This window comes from Neopelma chrysocephalum, unplaced genomic scaffold (genome assembly GCF_003984885.1).
Source record: "Neopelma chrysocephalum unplaced genomic scaffold, ASM398488v2 Primary Assembly neopelma1_26, whole genome shotgun sequence".
NCBI classification, from domain to species: Eukaryota; Metazoa; Chordata; class Aves; order Passeriformes; family Pipridae; genus Neopelma; species Neopelma chrysocephalum.
The window spans coordinates 11897355-11920191 of NW_020897695.1; the positions used below are offsets into that span (position 1 = coordinate 11897355).

General features: G+C 42.6%; 1 protein-coding gene across 7 annotated transcripts; it reads left to right on the top strand.

Moving 5' to 3' along the window:
* The first annotated feature begins 497 nt into the window (after positions 1 to 497).
* CDV3 (CDV3 homolog) lies at positions 498 to 21581 on the top strand. 7 transcript variants are annotated; one of them, XR_003533019.1, is made up of 7 exons: positions 498 to 817; positions 3233 to 3312; positions 5530 to 5669; positions 6546 to 6708; positions 7832 to 7881; positions 8013 to 8097; positions 8264 to 9941. XR_003533019.1 is itself a non-coding variant. In XM_027675554.1 (6 exons), the coding sequence occupies exons 1-6, from the start codon at positions 590 to 592 to the stop codon at positions 18895 to 18897; spliced, it is 666 nt and encodes a 221-aa protein (XP_027531355.1). In that variant the 5' UTR covers positions 498 to 589; the 3' UTR covers positions 18898 to 21581. The 7 variants fall into 7 exon arrangements, 5 of the variants coding, with proteins under 5 accessions (XP_027531355.1, XP_027531354.1, XP_027531356.1 ...); XR_003533017.1 differs by having other exon boundaries at positions 7832 to 8097; XM_027675554.1 differs by lacking the exons at positions 8013 to 8097; positions 8264 to 9941 and adding an exon at positions 18893 to 21581.
* Positions 21582 to 22837: the final 1256 nt, after the last annotated feature.

Genomic DNA, 22837 nt, shown 5'->3' on the forward strand with positions numbered 1-22837 from the left:
CACTAGGGCTGAGTAGAGGGTCCCTCGACCTGCTGGCCACGCTCTTCCCGATGCGCCTGGGCCCTCCTGGCAAGCAACGGGGGGGTGTCACACTGCAGTTTCGTGGACAACCTGTCACATCCACATGGAACCGATCCCTGTCCAGACGGGGAGGGGCGGTAGCGGGAGGTGTCCGCGCGAGCCGGGCCCTTGGCGCGCACGCGCCGCCCCGCCCAACTCGGCCAATCCGCGGCCGCGCCGCCACCGCCCTCCCCGCGCCCGCCGCGCGCGGGCCTCACGCGCCGCAACGTCAGCGCCTTTCGCCCCGTTTTTGGAGACGCCCCCGAGGGGCCGGCGGCGCTCATTGGCCGGCGCGCGGCAGCGCATGCGCGCGCAGGGGCGCGGCCCCGCCCCGCCTCCCCTCAGCCCCTCTGCTCCCCCCGGGCCGCGTCAGGCGTGGGGCGCGCGACCCGCCGGGCGGGCCGGGCAGGAGCCTCCGCAGCCGCCGCCGCAGCTGCCGCCGGGCCGGCGCGCTCGCCCAGCAGCGGGAGCGCAGCTCGCCTGTCCGCCCGGGCCGCCGCCGCCTCTCCTGCCCCCGCCCGGCTCCGCCATGGCCGAGACCGAGGAGCGGAGCCTGGACGACTTCTTCGCCAAGCGGGACAAGAAGAAGCGGAAGGAGAAGAGCAGCCGCAGCGCCGCCGCCGCCGCCTCCAGCGCTTCCAACGCTGCCTCCAACGCCGCGGGCGCGGGGACCCCCCGTCCCGCTGAGGGCGGCGGCTCCGGGGCCACCGCCGCCTCCAGCGCCGCCGGCGGCTCCTCGGCCAAGGCGGCGAGCAAGGTGCGGGCGGGGAGGCCGCGGGTTCCTGCCGGCAGGGGGCGCCGCCGCCGCCCGGCCATGCGGCGCGCGGGGCCGTGCGGGGCCTGGCGGGGAGCCCGAGCCCCAGCCCAGCCCCGCCCGGGGCCGCCGGGACGGCTGCTGCTCCTGCTGCTCCAGCTGCTGGTGGGAGGGTCGCGGGAGCCCCTCGCCGCGAGTCCCGGCCTGCTGGGAGGCGGGAGAGCGGGGCCCCTTCCCGCCCTGTGGTCCCTCACGGGTTTCCGGGTGTTGCGGCCGGAACCGGGAGTTTGCGGCAGGTGCCAGCCCTGGGCCACCTGGGACTGTGCAGCGTGGCCTGTGGACCTTGGCGATAAGATTTCCCCGGAGTCCGCTCTGTGCCTCGCTGCCAGGAAGGGTTTTACTGCCAATAATTTTTTTTTTTTTTTGGCTGCCGTATTACAGTGCAACGATGAGAATGCAGGAGAAGCTTAAGTAGTTGAGTTAGTGCCTCTGTTGCTTCCTCCGCCCTTCTCTCCCCTGGCCCCAGAATCAGCACCGAAGTAATGTAACTGAAACCAGAAGCAGTTATAGGATCTCTAATGCTGCATATTTCAAAATTAATTTTAAGAAATACTCTGCTGTTTCGTAATGATGTTTAAACTGGGGAGCCTGACATTTGCAGTAGCTTTCTAATGTATCTTTCTGCTTTAGACAGGACAAATAGAACCTAAGAAATTACTTGAACCTTTTATTTCTTTATTTCTGCATTGGGTTTTTTTGCCTCTTGATGTTGTTTTCCTTTGGAGGATTTAACAAGTAGTAATCTGAGGATCTCTTCTCTATTTTACTGCTACAAACCAAATCTTCATCTGTCCCTGTGATATTATTGTACACTCTCTGAATGTAAAAAGATGGCTTGTGAGAGGGTTTTTGGAAGTCAGATACCTTGCTTCCTTCATTGTTACGTAGGGGATCAATGATTTAAGGATATTTTCTTGTGCTAAATTGAATACTGAAACCAGAAACAGTTATAAGAGGTCCAATGCTGTATATTTCAAAACGAATTTTAAGAAATACTCTACTGTTTCCTGATATTTAACTGAGAGCTCGACAAGTGCAGTAGCTTTCTGAGTAGAGCAAGGTCAGTGGTAATCTTTCAGCTGCTGTTTTACTGACTTGCTGGTAAAATAGTATGTGGCTTTGACTGAAGCTTGTACTTGGATTAGAAATAAAAATCACTAAATGTGAAAGGTATGTTAGCTTGGAAACTGTGATGTTTCCAAGGAGATGGGGATATAAGAAATCTAAAAGGTTTTAGAGCTGTAGATTCATGCTCTTCCAAAAGACTGAATCTTCAGCAGATGGTGCAGTTACATGGGGTCACTTCCTACTTCTGCTGTTATTCTAAAGCAGGTCAGAGTTTTTCTGCTGGAGATTGACAATGTAGAAGGTCCTAGCACAGGGCTCTAAAAGAACCTTTATTCCCAGCTGTTCAGTGGAAAGGGGACTGTACCTTTGTCAGACCTTGTTCTCAAGGTCTTCCTATTTAAAGTAGTATAACTGCATTTCATGTAGTGTGTAGGAATTATGTAAACTATTAATTAGGGTGTGTGTGTCTTAAAGCTGTGACTGGGAACGTTGTGAGGACTGCTTATCTGTTCTGGTCCATTTCTGACCTACCGTAATAATCCTAGAATCTGCTGATGACACAGTAGGACAAAATTAACTCCACTTCGGTGAGTCCCTCTTTCCCCAAACACATAATCAGACTCCTGTTTTAAAACCCTGTAGTGAAACTCTTGAAAGATACATGTTTTTGTGTACTAAGATTGCTGTGGTTTTGAAGCTGACCTTTTTACTGTTATAAAAACATTTCTAAGAAAACAAGACTGTAAACATGGCTGTGAATGCGAAAAAATCAAATGTACCAATATTAATCTCTGTCATAAATCCACTGGAAGCCATTCCAGATGTTCTTTACTGTTTTGCTCATGAAATAGATGATGGAAAAGTAAATCTAAAGCTTCGTGTGCCTTCAAGCTGTCACAAAAGCTTACTGTTAGTAACAGAGAGAGGGCTTGCCTTGTATTTCCCTGGTCATGACTACACAGTCCTGTTCTAGGCTTTGTGTCGTCCCTTGACTTCCTTATGGATGTTTACTGAGATGATGTGGTTTTCTTTCACTTGAACGACTTCTTTGCTGGGGCATTTCTTAGCTGTTGTAGTGAGTTAAAGTCAGCTCACAGGTGCGTCCCTGGTGACAGTACGTTATGGGAGGAGGGAATGCAATCCTTTGCCCTCTTGCAAATGGTGGACACAGTTTGGTTTCTCCTAGAACTGCACCTTCACCCTCAGTTTTCTCTGCATTATCTTAGTTACATTCTCCTTTTCTACTTTTGTTGTAAAGAAAGTGACAACTTAATTTTTCTCTTCTTACAGGAAGAGGATGATTGGAAGGAGTTTGAGCAAAAGGAAGAAATTGATTATAGTGGTCTTAGAGTTCAGTCCATGCAAATAAGGTACTACTTTTTCTTTATTTTTTTTCTCCAGTATAATCATTACCTATGTTTAAAAAGAATGGATTTTTTTCTTCAGAGCTACTTCCATGGAGTCCAGTTAAAGAGAGGTTTGATACATTTCTGATAGTATAGAATTTTGCTCCTGGGTAACTTAGGTTTGACTGGTCTCTGCCAGTATTCTCTTTATTTTCTGAATTTCCATTCTTACTCTAGGTCTGTCTGTTTTAGTTGGGATTCAGATTTTTATTACAAATGCTTAACATTCCCCTCCGTAAAGATAGTAAAGAATTTCTCAGAGGAGTGCAGGATAGTAATTCCCACTGAATCATTTGGCTGCTGTAACGGTATCTGACTCAATCTGTTGAGGATCTTGAGTTTGGGAGCAAATTCCTGAACCATTGCGTCTTTATTTCAGTAAAACAAAAATATAGTTGCTAAAGCTAGTGTCCCATGTTAAGATCCCACAGGACTGCATTTCTGAGTCTCATCCATGATTTCTTGTTTGCTTTTTCATTAGACTTTTCCTGTTGTCTGGTCCAAAGTAGGTCTACTTAAGTCTGTCCTGGTTAAGAAAAACTTTTCATTGGGTCAGAAAATGGGTTTTTATGACCTCAGTCGTAGCCTGAGAATGCCAGGTAATCCTGGCAATTAGGTACCATGTCCAGGTATTGATGATGATCAAAATAATGTCGTCCTAAAATCATCATAACCAATGCAGTAGATGTTTTCTCCACTGTGTGAGCAGGTCTGACATACTCTTTGAATTATTTGCTTTCTTGGATCACATAATTCCCCCCACCCCTTTTCAGTTAACTAGTGCTTTTAGGCCATTTGCATGAATTTGGCCCACAAGCTGTCCATGCCATTGAAGTGTCACGGTGGATAATCACGTCTGAATAGACAAGTAACCAGTGGGCTGCAGCTTTACTGACTACTGGTGCTGTTTGACTGGAAAGCCAGTACCTTGGTTTTCCAGACAAAGGCTGGCATTTGGAATGCTTTTGATGCTGTGGCAGATTTTCGGGCACATGGAAGTTTCTGCCACAGGACTTTGTAACCACTCGTAGATTGAAGGGAAGAGTGGAGAAGTAAATGGAAGAAAAAACCACTAGAGGTTATAAATTATCCATATCTGGAGATCTCTTTGCTGAAAATAAGATATAGAGTATCTGGCAGGGTAGGATGTTACTTGTACTGGCTCTGTTGTAGTTAGTCTGTAGGCATCTGCTTCTGACTCTCGTTTAAAATGGGGTAGTGATGGGTTTAGGCCCTTGGATCACCTTACTATGATTGTTAATGTGTTTGGATGAACAGTAAAAGGCCACTTAGTTTTCAGAAATTACAGGCATATTTTGCTGTTTTCTGATTGTTGTTTACTCAGAAAACTTACACAGATCATGATTAGTAGGATTTGATGTATTACAAACTTCTGAATTGACACTTTGCTGCTGTTGAGATTAGTGTCTGGATTTTTTTCAGCAGCCTCACCCTCCACATCTGTCACATTGTACCACACAGCTTTCTGTAGTAGCTTTGACCAGGAAATTATTTTGGATCTCTTGACTATTTCTATGCAAAATAAAATAGTCTAAATAAAATACAGTCAAGCTTTTGCATAGGATTTATCTTTTAAAAATGACATATTTTATTCTCTTGTGGGTTTTTTTGATTGCCTGCTTTCAGAAAAAAAATCTGAGTTTGATTGTAGAATATGTGTGTATGGGTAATATGAGTATGTTTTTCACGTGCTTGTACCTATAGGGAATGTGAACTCAGGACTTGCTTTTTTTCACCAATACTCCGCTATTTCTTCCTCTTGACTAAAGCATTTTATGGAAGCTGGACTTCGAGACCTTTCCTGCTTCGTTTTCTCAACCCTTTTCAATACATGACTGTCTTAGTAAGGAAAAAACCTTTAAGCTCAAAATAAGATACCAGTTTCTTTGATCAGTTAGTTCAAGTTGAATTTGTCTTTTTTCATAAGTTTTGCTTCTCAAGTACTTTTTTTTCTTCTCAGTTGCCAAGTTATGTAGCAGCATGCCAAAAATTGCTTAGATGGAATTACTAGTTCAGTTATTATGGGACTAATGTAGTCTGGTTTAAGCTAGTGCCTTCAGTACAGCAGCCATGAAGTCTTGTTTATGGGGATTCTGTAGTCTCTGGCAAGTCTTAAACCTCTGTTTGTAAGGTACTAATCATCGTTTCTTTTTTTTATAGTGAAAAGGAAGATGATGAAAGTGAAAAAAGAGAAGAACCTGGTGACAATTGGGAAGAGACTGGTGGTGGTGGTGTAGATAGATCATCTGGTCCTTGGAACAAGTCAGCTCCTGCACCAGCACCTGTCGTTGAACCAATTGGTAAATTTAACTCAGAGTTGTTTTTTCCAATTGGAAGTGCATCAGGTTGAATTAAGCTGCTCACTGGGTAAAGCTCAAGGAACAGTTCTTGTTCAGGCACCCATTAACATACTAGTGGCTTGTTTGGCATGCTAGTAAACAAGGAAATTTTCCTGTGAAGGCATCTGAGGAACTGAATTGAATTTAAAGTGTCTGCCCGCTACTTTAAAACACAAGTGGAAGTATTTTTTTATTTCAGACTTCAAGGGGGCAGGGAGGAAGCATTCTATCTTTTCAGGAGATCCATCTCCTATGCAATCTGCAAAATATCTGTGGGAAGCATTTCTGTTGATCTAAAAATACTGCTTTAACACTTCTGTGGATGTTCAGCCAATATCTGATGTCTAACGTGGCAGTTCTTGAATAGGCTTCCATGATTAGTAGCACACTTTTCAAATTAGTTCTAGGATACGGAGAACATGACATTGCAAAATTGATTCTTTAACTAGGGTAGGACTTTAGTTTTTTTATTAAATACAATTTATTAGCATCAGTAGAGGTAAACTACCAAGTCATGATCTGAGTTCAGAATATTCTCTTCTGCTGAGAAATTACTGAAAAATAGTCTGCTTTGTTCTTCCTTGTTTGTACAGGCAAGGAGGTAAAGCTAATTAGTCATGTTTTGATTTGACCACTGAGTATAGATTGAATTAGGTGATAGCTGATTTCCTACTTTGTCTAAAATATTTGCCTCCAAAGCTCTAAAAGGTGCAAAAATGTACTTAAAAGATTTGTGGAGTTTGGTTTGTGTGTTGGTTGTTTTGTGTGTTTGTTTGTTTTTTCTTCAGCTATGAATGTAAACCTGTTCGCTTGTGTAACTCTTGTCCTTGTAACCAGTTACAGAAGCTCCAGAACCAGTTCAGACTGGTGGTGTATACAGGCCGCCTGGTGCCCGGGAGGGCGGCAGGCCACGGAGAGTACAGCAAGGACCACCGGAAATCTATAGTGATACGCAGTTTCCATCACTGCAGTCCACCGCCAAGCTTGTAGACAGTCGAAAGTAAGTACATTGCATTAATGCCCCAAGAGGCATGAGTTAACTGCTTTCTCTAAGTTCTTATTTTGTGTAGGGCTTAAACCTGAATCTTTCCACAGAGAAAGAAATTACTAAGAGGTCTTAACTATGTTTTCTGACTCTATTCCCATGAAGTAACTTTCATAGGACCTAGCCCAGTAAGATAGCCAAACAAGACTGCCAGTTATGTTGTCTTTGATGGCTGAAGGATTTCCCTGAAGCAGAATATTTATGCACTTGACAGCATCTAGTTCCCTGAGACACTAGCCATGGGGAGGGAGGCTCTCTCTTACTATCTTCAACAGGCATGTAGGAAGTCTTGAGCATACTGCCTTCACTTTAGAGTTGTGAAGGTAGCTGAAGTGGAAGAATGGGGTTTGATACAAATACAAATCCATACACTTGCTGTCTGAGCTGTGGTTAACAGTGATGAGCTCCCCCAGTTTTACGGAAGTGTTTTGTATTATATGGCGCTGAAGACTTGAGTCTCACTCTGCTTTTGAGTCCTGATCTTACCATAACCTCATTCTCAATGGAAGAGATAGCTAGGCCAATACTTAATTCACTTGGGATTTTTGGGTTTTTTTTTGTTGATGATTTTTTTTTCCTTTTTGTTATTGTTGTAATTTGATGGGTTTTTTCTCCCCCTGCTTGCTATGTTACTGTTTAATACAACTTGGCAGAAGCTCTGGGTTTGTTTTTTTTTTCGGTGTGGCTTTGTCTGCTTGTCAAATGAAACATGCTGTCATTGATGCTTTGGGGTTTGAATAGTACAAATTGAGTCAAGGTGAAATTCTGAATGAACATTCTGGAAATTGGCTTCTGCTTTCTAGGACCTATTTTTCATAATTTCACTTAAATTTACTTTGCAAATGTTAATATTGAGATTTATAATCTGAATCGTACTGGGTGGTACAATGGATAGATATTTATGTATTTTGGAGGTGAGGTTTGCTTGGGAATGTTTGGCTATTGTGTTAAACTTAAGACCTTAGTGTTTGTTTTATGTTTATAATGTTTTTGTTGGGATGGGGTGGTAATAGTCTAGAAATTCACAATTCACAAGCTAGTGATAAGATATTTACTGATTACATTTATTTTCCCTTAGGGATAAAGAAATGGAGAAGAGCTTTGAAGTAGTAAAATACAAAACTAGAGGTAGGGATGAGGTGTCAAAAAACCAGGCACTTAAACTTCAGCTAGACAACCAGTATGCTGTGCTTGGGGATCAGTAGAGCCGCACACACATTACAATTAAGGAATACATTTTTGGTAACCCTTCTACTAAGGTAACTAAACTACAGCTAACAGCTATGATGAACATGCCACCTTATTTCTGCTGGATCTACTGCAGCGAGTGCAGACTACTTTGACGTAAGTGATTGGTTCTCCTGCACTATGGAAGCATAATATGTTGCAACTTCTCCATTGGATATGGGGCAAATTAATGTAAATGATTGAACAAGAGTCATCAGTGTTCTTTAATTGCTCAGAAAGATACCTACAGCCAGTGGTCATTTCAAAATCTTTTTATGTTCAGATACTGAGCCTTCGTAAAGGTTGACTACCTCAGACTTGCTGCACTCATTGTGGACACCATGTGGATCACAACTTCTGGAAGAGAAGGTTACAGCTGTTTTAGTGGCCATCTGAAACTTGAAACCAGCTCTACTGGATTCCTGTCAGAAATCCTGCAGAAGTCAGCCATTTGGTTCCAATTTGCTATAACAAAGATTTAAGTGACCTTAATGACAAACGTGTTTGTTCCCCTTCTGAGGAATCCTGTCATGTGTAGCCATAGCCTACTAGAGACTTCTGGAGCATACCATACCACTCATACTATCCAAGTATAACAGAGCTGTAGTTTGTTTACCTTTTTAGACAGCTGTACAGAAGTAACTGCAAAACAAATTAAAACTCATTCAGTATCAGATTTGAGGAATGATGGATTTGAATGGTCTGTTTGCATTAGCCATTTTCACAGTTGTCTGTTTAAGCATTTTTTTTTCTATTATCCACAAAAAAAAAGCCTGCTTTGTTTCTGGTATCAATTTGCAGTATATTTAAACAATGGTAAGATGTTGTAGTGAAATAGGGTTTATTTTGGTTTTTGTCATGAAGTTTATCTTTCTCACCCTAAAGCATTGAGAGGTTTTGATTTGACACAGAAGTATCTGGACTCCAACTACAGGCTTCAGAATTGGTCCTTTAAAATGAGATACATGGCAGTAGCGATACTACATAAAAACTGTCTTCTATCAAAAATAATTATTTGTTGAAGAGTGATGATTACTTGGTAACCAAAATAACTTAATACGCAGAGGGATAACTAAAGCTGGTAAGCCTGATTTGTTTGGCTACTTCTGTGAAGCATGCAGGTTCTTTCAGGCAGAAATCCTCAAAGTATGATTCATAAATGGTGTTTATTCACAGTCAGAAAGTTTAGTAATAATGGAAGGCAGTGACTTCCTTAAGTTACTTAATTCAGTGGAAGTAGGCAAAATGGCACTGATACACTAAAAATATAGGACATTGCCTGTAACTCTGCTTTGGTGAACCAAACCTGTCAAGTACCAAAAGTGTTCTGCTGTAACTGTTTTTCTCTTCTCTGAATTCTTAAACCAGAAGCAAAATGAAGTACAATAATGGTGTGCTCCAGTGTTGAGATTTTTCAGAGTAAATGCCAAAAAATAGACTCAAGACCCCAGGAGTTGCCAATGGCAAGAAAAACAAGGGAACAAAACAAAGTTTGCTTGCATGTGTGGGAGTACTGTGTATGTGCAGAAAATGAGGATAGTGCAGGAATCACCTAGTTGGGTTCCCTTTGACTAACTGCTGACTTGCTTTAAAACTACTTTTCTGAGGCCATTGTGGATTTTTCTGTTGACTTCAGTGGGGCTGGGATTTCACCTGGTTTTTTTGTGCACGGACTAAAACTGGCCTTGCCCTTGCAGAGTTCACTGTCTCTAAAACTTCTGCTAGAAGCTGCTATTAAAGAGAGGGCTCAAGAGACTATTCTTAAAGTTGGAGACTACATTCGGAAACAAAACCCTGCTGAAAGACTGATACCTTGGACTCTGAGCTACGTATCTTCCTTGAAAAACCATTGTTGCCAGCCAAACTGTTGTCACAATTTCTTTGGAATTCATTGTAAATGGACATATCTCTTGATGGGGTAGAAATGTGAAGTCTTAAAACACTTTTCCTGATGATCTAAAGAGAGTGAGGTCACCAGTGCATCTGAATTGAGTTTGAGTTTCCTGTGTAGGGTAGATGAGACTATCCATTGTACCACCTTGTGGTGGTTTAATACCTCCCAGCTGTAAGTGGTATAGAATAGCAACATAGCCATGCCCACATGGCTCTAAGCTCTGCCCCATCTCTGCAACCAGGACATTATGCACCCCTTATTCTAAAGTATCTATGTCATGCCCAAATCTTAGACCTTCCAACTGTGTCTATGTGTGTGTGTGTGTGTATATATATATATAGATATATACACGTAACTATACACAAGCACGGGTATCATTTCATTAGTAAATGGCTGTCACCCAAGACATCTATTGAATTCATTTAGTCCATGTCTGTGGGCTCTGTCCATCCTGGATGTCTTCCACATCAGGAGAGCTAGTGTGCTGTCAGTTGATTGCAAGCTGCATCAGGAGCTCACAACTGGTGTAAACTGGAGCAGTCCATACTCATTGTCCATGGTAGTTATGACACATGGTGGCAGTGTCATTCAGCAACCAATATTACATACACAGTTCAACATTACAGACTGTTCTCACCCAAAAATCAAATCCCATTGAGGTGCACCTAGTGTTTCCCTGTCCCTCTGCATTACCCACTAAGTGCAGCCAGGCTCTTGGGCAAAAACAGTCCCGCAGATGGGTTTGCCTTTGCTTGAGGCAGGACTAGTCCAAACTGTCTTCTCTAACTTCTCGTATGCACCATGGGGACTTTATCTCCTTCTCTGGTAGGTAAGGGTTCTGATTGGGTGGAGTCAGCTTGATTGGCAGAGTTAACTAACCAGGTGGTCTTTGCTAAATGTAGATCCCAATGTTTGAAGGTCCCGCCACCCATTGCTTTCAAACAGTCCATTGTACATTCAGTTTTCCCGGAGGCTGGTGCATGATAGGGAATATGATACATCCACTCAATTCTGTGCTCTCTGGCCCAGGCGTCTGTGAGGCTGGTTTTGAAATGAGTCCCGTTGTCTGACTCAGTTTGCACTGGGGTGCCATGTTGCTACAGGACTTGCTTGCTTTTCAAGGCACAGGATGGTGTTATGAGTGGTGGCATGAGGCATCGCTATGTCTCCAGCCATCCAGTGGTTGTTTCCACCATTGTCAGCACATAGCACTTGCCTTGGCGGGTTTGCAGCAATGTGATGTAATCAGTGTGCCAGGCCTCCCCATATTTATATGTTGACCATTGTCCCCCATACCACAGGGGGTTTACCCACTTGGCCTGCTTTAATGCAGCACATGTTTCACAGTAATGAATAACCTGGGAGGTAGTTTCCATGGTTAAGTCCACCCCTCAGTCATGAGCCTATCTGTATGTTGCATCTCTTCCATGATGACCCTCGGGGGCCCACCAAGCCAGAAATAATTCACCCTTATGTTGCCAGTTCAGATCTACCTGAGATGCTTTAATCCTGGCAGCTCGATCCACCTATCCATTGTGATGCTCTTCGGTAGCCCAGCTCCTGGGTATGTGTGCATCTACATGATGTACTTTTACAGCCAACTTCCCTACCCCAGCAGCAATGTCTTGCCACAATTTAGCAGCCCAGATGAGTTTCCCTCTGCGCTGCCAATTGGTCTTTTTCCATTGATCCACCCAGCCCCCAAGAGCATTTGCTACCATCCATGGGTCAATGTAGAGGTAGAGTGTTGGCCATAGCTCATTCAGCGATACCTAAAGCCAACTGGACAGCTTTCAGCTCTGCAGTCTGACTCAATCCACCATGTCCCTCAATGGCTTCTGCAATTCACCACATAGGACTCCATATGGCTGCTTTTCATTTTTGGTTTGTCCCCACAATGTGGCAGGAACCCTCAGTGAAGAGGGTTTTCATTTTCAGGTAGCTGATGATATGGTGGGGCCTCCTCAGCACAAATCACCTTCTCCTCTTTTTCACCTTCAGGCCAGTTTATGATGATTTCCAAGTTCCTGAGAGATTGGGGTTTCCTATTCAAACTTGCTGTATGATCAGCACAGTCCACTTCACATAGCATCAGTGGCGTGATGTGTGAAAGGGACTTTCCTTTTGAACACCCAGCACTGGCAGTCAGGGTGCCAGGAGGAACTGTGGCACTTCTGAAGCCGCTCAACCCCCTTCATAAGCTGCCAGTATCTCTTTTTCAGTTGGGGTGTAGCAGACCGTGGTGGTCTGCAGGTCTTGGTGCACTAAAAGGTCATACCTGCAAGATACCTTTCCTTCATGCAGAGAGCCTGCAGAGGCTGAGAGTTTCTGGTCTTTTCCCAATCCCTTGGTCAATGCCTGCATCTCAGGAAAGGGATCCTACTTGTTTTGCTTCATTGCCATTTAGTGTCACACCACTGGCCACAATATCCCAGCATTGGAGCAGCCAGGTCACCAAGGGCTCACCTGACTGCGGACTGTAATATTTTTGCCTATCTCGCAGCTCACCCAGGGATAGGGATTAGGTGAATATCTCTGGCCCTGTCTCTTCCTCTGGTTGTGGGGGTCCTACTTCCTCTTCATCACTCACTACACAGACTGATTTGGTCTTGGATTTCTTCTTCTGTATAAGGGGTGACTGCCACTGGCACAGGTTGTTCCTCTCATTCAGCTGCAGTTTGAGTGTTCAGTGCCTGTTGGTCTGCTTTCCTCTTCCTCCTCTGAGGGTGCTCTCTAGTAACAAGCAGTGCCTGGTAAATAGTAGCCTGGGCCCAGCATGTTGCATAACTTCGCACCTCTCTGAAACTGACACAGCATTTTTCTTTCAAATATTCTGCCACTTTTTCAGGGTCCTGTAGTTATTCAGGGGTGTACTTCCAAACCATTGGAGCAGAATACTCCTTCAACACTGGCCCATTTTCTCCCACATTCCATGCCACTCATGACTATCTACCCCCATGGCAGGTCCCTGGACAACATCCCTAGAAATTTCTATCCTGACTCTAAACACAGTGTAGATCACACTGACTCTAAACGTGTTATAGACGTATTAAGGAGACGTAGCAGACACAGCAACAAGAACATACTTTCTTTAATATCCAAAGTGAATTCAGAATTCTCAAAAGCTGTTGTAGTAGGCCTGAAGGAGGAGAAGGGAGTGAAAGGCTGGGGAAAATCATCCTCCCCTGTTCCCCCCACAGGCTGTGTACAATTAATGAATCCCCAGAGGTAGCAGCCAAGACCAGGACAGGTGAACAACACTGTTTTACCCCCACTTGACCCCCATTGCCCTTGATGTTATAATGCCATAGACTGATACCACACAGGACCTCAACAAAGCAATCCTGATCCCTCTCCCTGCTTTGAAAAAGAACATTGTAAGGAACACACAGTTCATACCCTGAGGTATATGCAGGGTTAGGTACCACACCCACATGAACAGACCAAGCAACATGGTAACCAAGGAGTTCTGTACCTAATACACAAATGCTTAGATCAAAATTGTTTCCAACCCGCTTGTGGCAGATCCGTTGTTATCTCAACCCTCTTGTGCCTTATGTTGGGCACCAATTAAATGTGGTGGTTTAACACCAGCTGGGAATTAAACTCCAAATAAGCCACTCCTTATCTCCTAAGTCCTCAGCTGAAGGTTTGGCTTCCTGCCCATTGACTTTGAGTTTAATGTACTTCCGCCCCTCCCCCTCCCTGTCTCCCTCTGGTGAGAGAGGGACAAAGGCAGAGACTGTGGGTTGAGATAACAATTTACTGAAAGCAAACAGCAATGGAATAAGAAACACCCAGTAACAACAACGTTAATAACAAAAGTATGCAAAAGAGAAGGTGCTTTACACACAAAAGGTGTTCACCACCTCAACTGAATTGTACGTGGCCACTGAGACAAAAACAAGATGGTGGACATTCCTGTGGCCCAGAAGTGACACACAGTTATTCCCGGGACAAAGACAAGGTGGCTGACGCTCTCCTTAGCCTGGATCATCCGCTTTTCTGGACCGCTGGGCTCGGCTGTGGTCAGCAGTCTTTGGTTCGGCTCAGCTGGGCTGGGCTTGGGCTCACCGTCACTCCATTCCCAGACTACACCGCTCAGCTCACCACAACTTTTTTTTCAGAGCTGTGTCCTGGCTGCATTGACCAAGGAATGGGAAGGGACGGGTGGCAGAGGGACAAAGTCTTCAGCGCTGGTCACTGAGAGTCCACAGTACTACCACGACTTCTCCGAGGAGGAGGGGGAACAAAATGGTGCCGCTTTGGGGTGCGCTCACCTTTTCTCCCCCCAAAGCCATGCCCCCCAATGGTGGTGTGGGTGGTACAGAATAGCCCACCCGGCTTTAAGCTCCGCCCCCTCACTGCAGCCAAGACACCTTTATTTGAGGGTTTTGGGCATGAATTCTGGCAGTTCAAGAAAACCCTGTAAAAATCTCAAATCAAATAAAATGAAAATATACATGGATTCTGGAGTCTAATGAGTCTTTACGTTTTAGTTTGAGGTCATGACCATACAGTAGGTGAGGAAAGGCAGAGCATTTGGATCTCTTAAGGGACAGGCGATGGAGTGGGCAGTGAGCCTCTTGGTCAGGTGGGCTCTGTTTCAGAGCTTATAGCAGTGCATATTAATACAACTTTTATTTATACGTAGAAGTTTAGTTTGCTACTTGTCACAGTGTCTTCTTACTCCATCACCATGTAGGTCTGGTCTGAGATTGTGAATTGAGTATGGGTGAAGCTTTGATTTGCTTTTCACTTGGAAGTACCTCTGCTAAATTAAAGACTGGGGAAAAAAACCCAGCCTCTGGATGGTTGCTGTCACTAAAGTCCATCAGGTACTGATAACTAAAGGTGTTATTTTGGGGATTTCTCTCAAGCATATCATTCCAGTTTCTTTCTGGAATTATAAAGAAAAAAAACCAGAAACATAGCAGATTTCCATAGTACAGAATGTTAAACTGTTTTAAAGTGCTCCTTGTGTTAAATATCGCTGCCAGCAACTATCAAAATGCCGGTTGTCAGTATCTTCCTTATACCAAGTAATTGTCTTTCATGCCTGAAATTTTGAAAGTCCGTCTTCTGTGGAAGCTCAGTACACTTTTGAGACTCTGAAGTCCATCTTTATCTGGTTTGTTGTTACATTCATTTGAGGCATGCTAAGAATGCCCTTTTCATTCCTCCAAAATGCTGGTTGAAGACTCATTCCACAAATGAAGGGTTGTCAGTTGTAGAAATGAGATTCTTGATGCAACTCAGTAAAATGCAGTTCTGTGCTGCTTCAGGAACTCCCTAGCCTGTGGCATGCTTTCATTATGGGTTACTTGTTAACTTCCAGTTTAAAGGTTCCATTTTACTTCCTCTGGCTTAAAATAAAAGTACAGCCATGAAGTTACCAACTTGCTAGTAGAATATTTAAATGTCCGATGCTTACTGGGAAAGGAACAATTTGGATTTGTGGTTCTCAGTGATACAGTTTGTATTTAAGGATGTTAAAATGCCAAAAACTAGATGATTTTAATACAGTTGGACTTCCCAAATGCCTGCTCCAGGAATCTGGCATGTGTATTTACTTGAGCTGATGATAAATGTAGGAGAGGATTAGTTTTTCCCCACCCCACCTCTCCTGGTTTAGCTGTGCCAGGTTTAATCTTATTCACAAATGAAGAGGAACTGACAACCAAAGTAACTGTCTCATGTTACTTCAGTTTTGTATTTGTAGCTTTACCAGTCATGGCCACAGCACCTCTCTTACAAATAGGTGAATTTGTAAGGATACAAACTGTTTCAGAGGCCTGACACCCCAGAGACTGGGGATTTGGTGCTTGACTGCATCTGTCAGCTCTTGGAAACACTTGCACCACACCATGGCTGAGACACCTGTACTGTTCAGGTCAGGTAAACAATATAAATTTGATTGGGCTGCACATTTTGGAGTTCACTTATCTGAGATTTTGCAATAGTAGCTTTTTGTCTGTTTAATTTCTAGATTAGAAAATCTAATTTCTGCCTGGTTAAGCAGTTTTAAATTTACTTGTGGTTTTCTGTCAAATACCCTAACTTAAATGGAGCAGATGATTAGACTAACAGGGCTTCATATGCTTTAAAGGTTGCTTATTTACAAGGTAGTAATATTATTCTTTCCAATATTGACATGGCCAGAGAAATGGATACCTCATTTCATAGGATCAATTTGTATCCGAGGCCCAAGAAACTAAATTTTACCAAAACCACTTTGAATACTTCGAAATCTTTATTAACAACCACAATCCAGGCTTTTTTGCCTGACTGTAACTTAGTTCCCAAATTGTCTCTCCCTGTTTTCAGCTTTTAATATCATAAATTGGTTTTAGTGGTAAATAGGGGGTTTTATTTGGGAGTATAAGAAAATAATAACATGCTTATTTAAACTTAAGATATGTGAATTAGATGTGTACAAAGGAGAGGAAATCTGACATATACTTGCAGATAAAGTCTTCAGAAAAAGTTAAAAAGACAGCTTGTCTGTATTGAGGCTAAAATGAGAGCCTACAAGCTCTAGCAGATGGAAGAAGAAATGACAGCAGAAAACAGAACTGAGGAGTCTAAGTCATAACTATCACGTATCTAAAGTTTGGCTTGTGAAGCACGAAGTGTAGTTCTACCATGTTGTCTTTGAAGTGAAATAGAGCAGGAAGGAAGATTAAAAAATTAGTAAATTAGGGAGAGTAGTAATGATGCAAATAAAACACAGGCGGTATAAGAAGAGGGGGATTAGGAAGGCTGTTTTCTAAATGATAGTATTAAATGTATAACCTGAGGTAGGGGGTGGAGTGTAAGATGTTGGATAGGAGGAGTACTGTGTGGGTAGGCACTGATTTCACAAGTGACAGATCTATCTGACTTTAAATCAGCAAAAATGTTTAAATTTCAGTACTTGGGGAAGGCATCCCATTTCATTTCTTCCTTTCAAAGAAAAGAACTGGGAAAACCTGTCCAGAGAGAAGGTAGAATTTTACATTGGCACAAAGCTGTCTGATCTGTTGTCTAAAGAGAGAACTGAGAAAGGACAAATTCCAAGATAGTCCAACAATCTTATTAGGAAATAACTTGTGTATTTAAGAAAATTAGTTTTCACTTCTGCATGATAAAAAGCTGAGATATTGTTTCAAATAGCATCTTCTAAATGGTACGTATATCATGGGTTTATGTTCAGTTGCTTAGAATATGTGTTTATACAGCAAGGTTAATGAAGTTCAGTGTTCAGTAAAGTTCTTCTTAGCCAGAATGCAAATATTAAAAATGTATCACAGTATTAATGAATCACAAGAAAATGTAGCTCATCTGGAATATTGGAAAGTATCATCTAAAACAACTGCGTGCACTGAAGAGAAACAAGCTGTTTTGTAGGAAGAGCATGGGACCAAGAGAGTGGGATTTGGCCTTGTTTTTCTACTGGGCTGCTATGTTCAAGTAATTTTTCACTTTGCCTCAGTTTCCCCAGCTGTACCAAAAATCCCCAACAACCTACCTCACAGGGGTGTTGTGAGGCCAAAGCTGTTTGTCAAGGGCTGGGGCTGATGAAAGGTTCTATGGAGGACTAAAAATCTTTATTAAAAGATCTTTATATTAGCTTTCATTATAGTATTTTAATACTTCTTTGTCAAAGGCTTATTTCTATAGAATGTAATATACATCCTATTTAAATGTAATTAGACTTATTTTAGTATGTATGGGTAAGGGCAAAGTTCAGGCTGAGTACTCTATCTGGTATTTCATCTCTTCAATTATCTGTGCAACCCAAATGGCATATTAATATGAGGCTCTTTGTTTTTATGTGGAACATACTGAAGTCAATATTGCTATATTTTGTAAACTCCATGACTGAAATAAAATCCTGCTCACAGTTGATAGCCATCTCTTATAATGTGGCTGTTTTAAAGTTTGTTCAAATCATGTAAACCAGAGATGTTCATTCCTAAGTGGTATTTTGTCATAGAAATGTAGTTTTCTTCCCCTTTCCATGTCCTGCTCTTTATTCTTTCACATATCTAAGTTGAAGTGGCATGCAGGTACAATGGAAATATAGGAGAGAGAGTAAACTTCAAAACTTGTAAAATCTGGTACTAAGGCAGACAGTGGAGAAAGAAGATGAAGGGAATGAACCAAAGGGAAATAGTTGCCCATGGAGCGGTTTCTGTGAAACAGATAAAGGGAAGAAATTATCAGAAATTAGAGCTGAGAGGGGTAAGCAGAGGGACAGGTAAGAGAGGAAGGAATACAGATAAAGAGGAGATTACCCTATTTACTATTATCTCCTGGTTCATCAGTTAACTGCAGCTGAAGAAACATGAAGAAGTAACTAATGAATGTGCCCTTGTCTGCTGTTGCTGGTGATTTCAAGGTTCATTGCTCAGCTTTTACAGTGGGCCCTCAAATAGAAGCAGAGAACACGATGGTGGCCTGCATGCAGAAAAATTAGAGCTCTGGTGGGTCCAGGACAGAGATGAGGCCCAGCAGCTCTCTTCTCCTACTGATATTTTTATCATTGCAGTACCTCTAAGTCAGTTGTTCATGTGCATCAGCTGTGACAATTCTCTGTCAGAATTTATTACTGTTAAATTTCAACAAACTATAGCAGTTGCTTCAGAGGAAAGGTGTAACTAGCTGAATAATAAGCACCAAAGAATAACACGGGGGCTTTTTTGAATAATTATGGTGGTAACGAGTGATATTCAGGTCAACATATTGGTAGGCAGCTTAAAATGACTTTGAGGTGATATCTTGTTATACAGTGGGAAGGAGAATTACTTTTAAGATGTTTATCATCTATTCCCCTCTTAAATGAACTACCTTGGTCTTACTGTCTTCCCAGCTACAAAGAGCTGCTTCTACCATTCTCTCACCCTTTTACTCCCTGTATCTTTCTAATATGCCACTTTTTTTTAAGTTGCTGATGAAAGAGCAAATATTCATTGAGGACCTCTAAGACAAATAGATGCTGTAATATTTTTCCATATTGTTCTGTCTTTAATACAGCCTAACATCTTACTCGCTTTCTTGACTGCAACTACACATTGAGCAGATGTCTTCATCAAGCTGTCCATGGTGATGCCTAGATCGTCCCCCTGAAAGATCACAGCTAACTCAGAATCTACCAGAGCATGTATGAGTGGTTTTAAACCTTTCCAGTATTCATTGCCTTGGGTTTATATTCTATTGACATTCACTTGCCCCTTAATTGCCAAGTTTACAGAGTTAGTTAGAGTATCCTGGCAATCACCATCAACCTAATAACTTCTATGGGGATTGGCTTTTGCCATCTGATGTACTGAAATCTTCAGTTTTGTGTACATAATTCACTCTTCTCGCCAGTGATTAGCATGGCAAGCTCTTACTAATTTTTACTCAATCTGACCTTTTCTGTTCCTTTTCCTGTCTCCTGTCTTCTGTATTGGATTTTCTTTCTAGCTCAGTTACAGCAATGAAGTCATTGAGTTGTAACAGTTTGCTTTATTTCAAATGACTTGCCTACAGAAAACTGTTAGTTAAGATGTTGTCATAAGCTTCCTTTTTTAAATTAAAACAAATCACTTATTCTGTATCTCTTTCAGAGTATGTACAACCATAGCAAAATTATTCAAATCATAAAAACAGGCTGATACAAGAGAAAAAATGTATTGAGAAAGAGGTAAAACATATACAAATCTGGTCTCCCAGAGCTTAACTTCATTGGTTTCAATGGAGTTATTTGTCATGAAGTCGGTTTCATTAAACCTTTATTTGAGATCATGTAACTTGAAGTCTGGGTTGAGCAGCTATCAAGTGCAAGTGAACAAGGCCTGTAGCAAACTTGTTTTTAATTTCTGGGCTATTCTCCTCCTTGTGGCAGAGATGAAGCAGATGTATTACTTGGGCTCTGGCCAGCAACCAGCTGGGCTCAGCCATGCTTAATCTACCTGCTGTAGTATTCAACTGGACATTGAAACTAGATTACAATATTTGAGATGAAGCAACACTGGAGGGCAGGCTTAGTCTTTGTGGTTTGTTTCATATCTTCATTCTCACCTTGTGCTTTAGAGAGCATGCAGCTGTAAGTAGTGTTCAGTCTCTAAGCACTGACTGCATTTACCAGTCATGTTACATTTATAGATACAAAGGAGGTGTTGTCAGGGCAGACTCAAGCCTGTTTAGATGCATAGCCTGCCAGTGTCTCAATATCAGAGAAGCATATCCTAGAGAACAGCTGCTTTCCAGTACTGGTTGAGAAGAATGTACCTTGGATTTTGCATCCAAATAACTGTGTCTGTAGGTGTTCTATTACAGCAGTTACTAGTATTCTGTCAAAAACCAGTTGTGGATGCTGGGGGTTTATTAAGTTGGCAAATAGGTGTTGAGGGTTGGGGTTTTTTTTGGTTTTTGAGGAAGTGCGGAGGGAAAATAGAGCTGATGAATCTGATAGTTGTTAGAATGTAGTACTTTGTACCCTCTCCCACACCTCTAAGAGACTTATCTCTGCTGCTACACTCACCAAAGCCCCGTCTTGCCACTGTAATTCCGTATCATGTTAATTACTAACCCCCCAGTAACCTTCAGGACTGACAAATTCTTTGACCATGCACTGTGTCTTTAATCTGGGGATGAGGTAAAAGGCAGACTGGCACAACAGTGTTTTCTAGGTGATTGGTTCTGCTCATTTTTTCCCTGCAACTCAAAACCCAGCAAAAATCTGATTTGACCTCTCTTCACCCTAGGGTATTCCCTCCTTCTGTTCATCTACATTATTACCATGCCAAGGATTTCTTAGGTGCCTGAATTATTCACCACTTATTTAGAAAGCAGCAGGCAAGAACTCCTGAGTCTCTATCATGCTGCATTTCTTCTGCCAGGGTTGTAGTATCACAAACATTGCAAAATTGCCTTGCAAGTAAATGCTAAATCTCCCTGAAGAATTGAAACCTAGAGCCTCAGAGGCTACATGGGAGCCCCATTCCCACTGAATACAGCAAAATGAAGGCAGTAGCGCCACTCACAGTATAGCACAGCTCAGCTGTGGAAAGAAGTAGGGTTGCATGACTGGTAACGTGCTAGCTTAAACAAAACTGTCTTACCTGGACAGCAGGGTCTAGCCTAAAGCATTTTAATTTTTTTTTAATGAAGAGATGACTGAAGGAAGTATAGTAATAGGACATCTGTAAGTGGGAAAAAACAAACAAACAAACTGAATTTGCTTTCAGCAATGTACCAGAATGTCTCACCACCAGACTTCACATGAAGAAATGAAGATAAAGCCATTTGAGTGCTTATTGTACTGCAAAATGATACTGCCTGGCTGGGAAAATGGTTTGGCTGGGAGCCCATGGAGCACAGCAGAAACTGTTTCAGCAAAGTAGAGTACAATATGATCTTTCTGAGAAGCCCTGTGCGGACCCCACAGTTAACACAGGAACCTAATGGTGCCTGTATATTTATATAATTAAGTTTATAGTCATAAATTAAGTTCAAAACCTGAACTATATATATCTATTTTTTGTCAGTAGATTTTTTTTACCCTGGTTTACCTATCATGGCTTCTGCATATGACAACTTCTAACTGTGCAGTGCACACACCTGTTGTTGTCCTTTTGTCCCATGTGATGGTATCAAACTCTGTAAAGCACTTTTGTGATGTTTCCTGTGAAGAAAGCTGAAGAAAATAAATTTATCTTAACAGCACCAACTGAATTTATACCTCCCAAGTTTGTCTTGCTTTTATTGTGTTCATCTCTGTGTGACATACAGACAGCAGTATGCTGGATTAGAGGCTCAAGGCAGAAGAGGGGCTGGCTCCAGCTGGAACAGCTCCTTTCTGCCTTTGTTCCCCCAGTGCTCCCTCCCTGTCCTCCTGCATCCCCCCCTAAGTTAAAACCAGTGTCCACCAGGACAGTGCACACTGGAGAACAGGTAATGCTCAGATTCCAGGTTACTGGTTCCACTGGGGGTTGGTATGTGGCTGATTTTAGCTACTCCCCTTCTGCCCCGCCCCCAGGATTCACAACAGCTGCAGGAACTGTGTTTCTCCAAGACTTCTTTAAAGCTTCGCTAAGTGGCTCAGGGAGTGATTTTTTTATCTGTAAAGTGAGAATAGCAGCATCACCCTTACACAGCAGCTTCTGGGGACTGGGAAGAAAAAATCACAGAAACCTTAGGTGTTGCCTGGTAATATTCACACCTATTTAAAATGCCTGCAATGCAAAGCAGCATTTCAGAGGTAGAACTGAGTGAAATACGTGAAATACAGTTAATTCAAAGTTAATTTAAAGCTAATTCAAAACATGATATAAGGCATTAATAGCAGCATTATTTTCAGTCCATTACTGGATTTGAAACAAGTCAGATGTTTGACATCCACAAATAACAAAAAGCATCAAGCTGTTATGAGCAAAAAAACCAAATCAGGTGATAAGACTGTAGTCACTGCAACTCAACATGGCAATCTTGCCACAGCAATCTTGCCTCCACTGATTGGGGCACAGATTTCACTTTTTAAAAAGAATCTAATCCCTCCAATTCATTTGCAGTCCTTCCTGACAATTCCTTCAGGTCATCCTGACAGTGAGTTTCAGAGGTCACTGACAAAACATCCGCTGCACTGAAGCAGGAAGCAGAAGCAGGAAGTACAGCCTTGCACACAAAGACAAGCTGCCCTCCTATTCTCTCTCACCTGGAGACTCACAGCTCAGGTCCCTCGTCCCTTCCCCCAGCAGCAAAGGGTTAGTTCTCCCCAGCCTAGAATGATTTTCCGGGTTAAAGCGCAGGGCTTAGATGCTTGTGGCTTGGTCTTGGATCTTCGACAGATACTGGTGCAAAGACTTTCTAGAAAACGATATTCAGCAGCTAGAAAATAAAAGTAGAGTACACCCCCTGCCTTCAAAACAAGGAAGAGACAAATTAAATAGACTTCAACTGTTACTTATATTTTCCGAGACAACTCCACTGGTCCTG

Coding starts and splice junctions, on each gene's coding strand:
- CDV3 (XM_027675553.1), top strand. CDS start 590: ATGGCCGAGACCGAGGAGCGGAGCCTGGACGACTTCTTCGCCAAGCGG. Junction 818..3,232: donor CGGCCAAGGCGGCGAGCAAG/GTGCGGGCGGGG, acceptor CTCTTCTTACAG/GAAGAGGATGATTGGAAGGA. Junction 6,709..7,831: donor AAGCTTGTAGACAGTCGAAA/GTAAGTACATTG, acceptor ATTTTCCCTTAG/GGATAAAGAAATGGAGAAGA.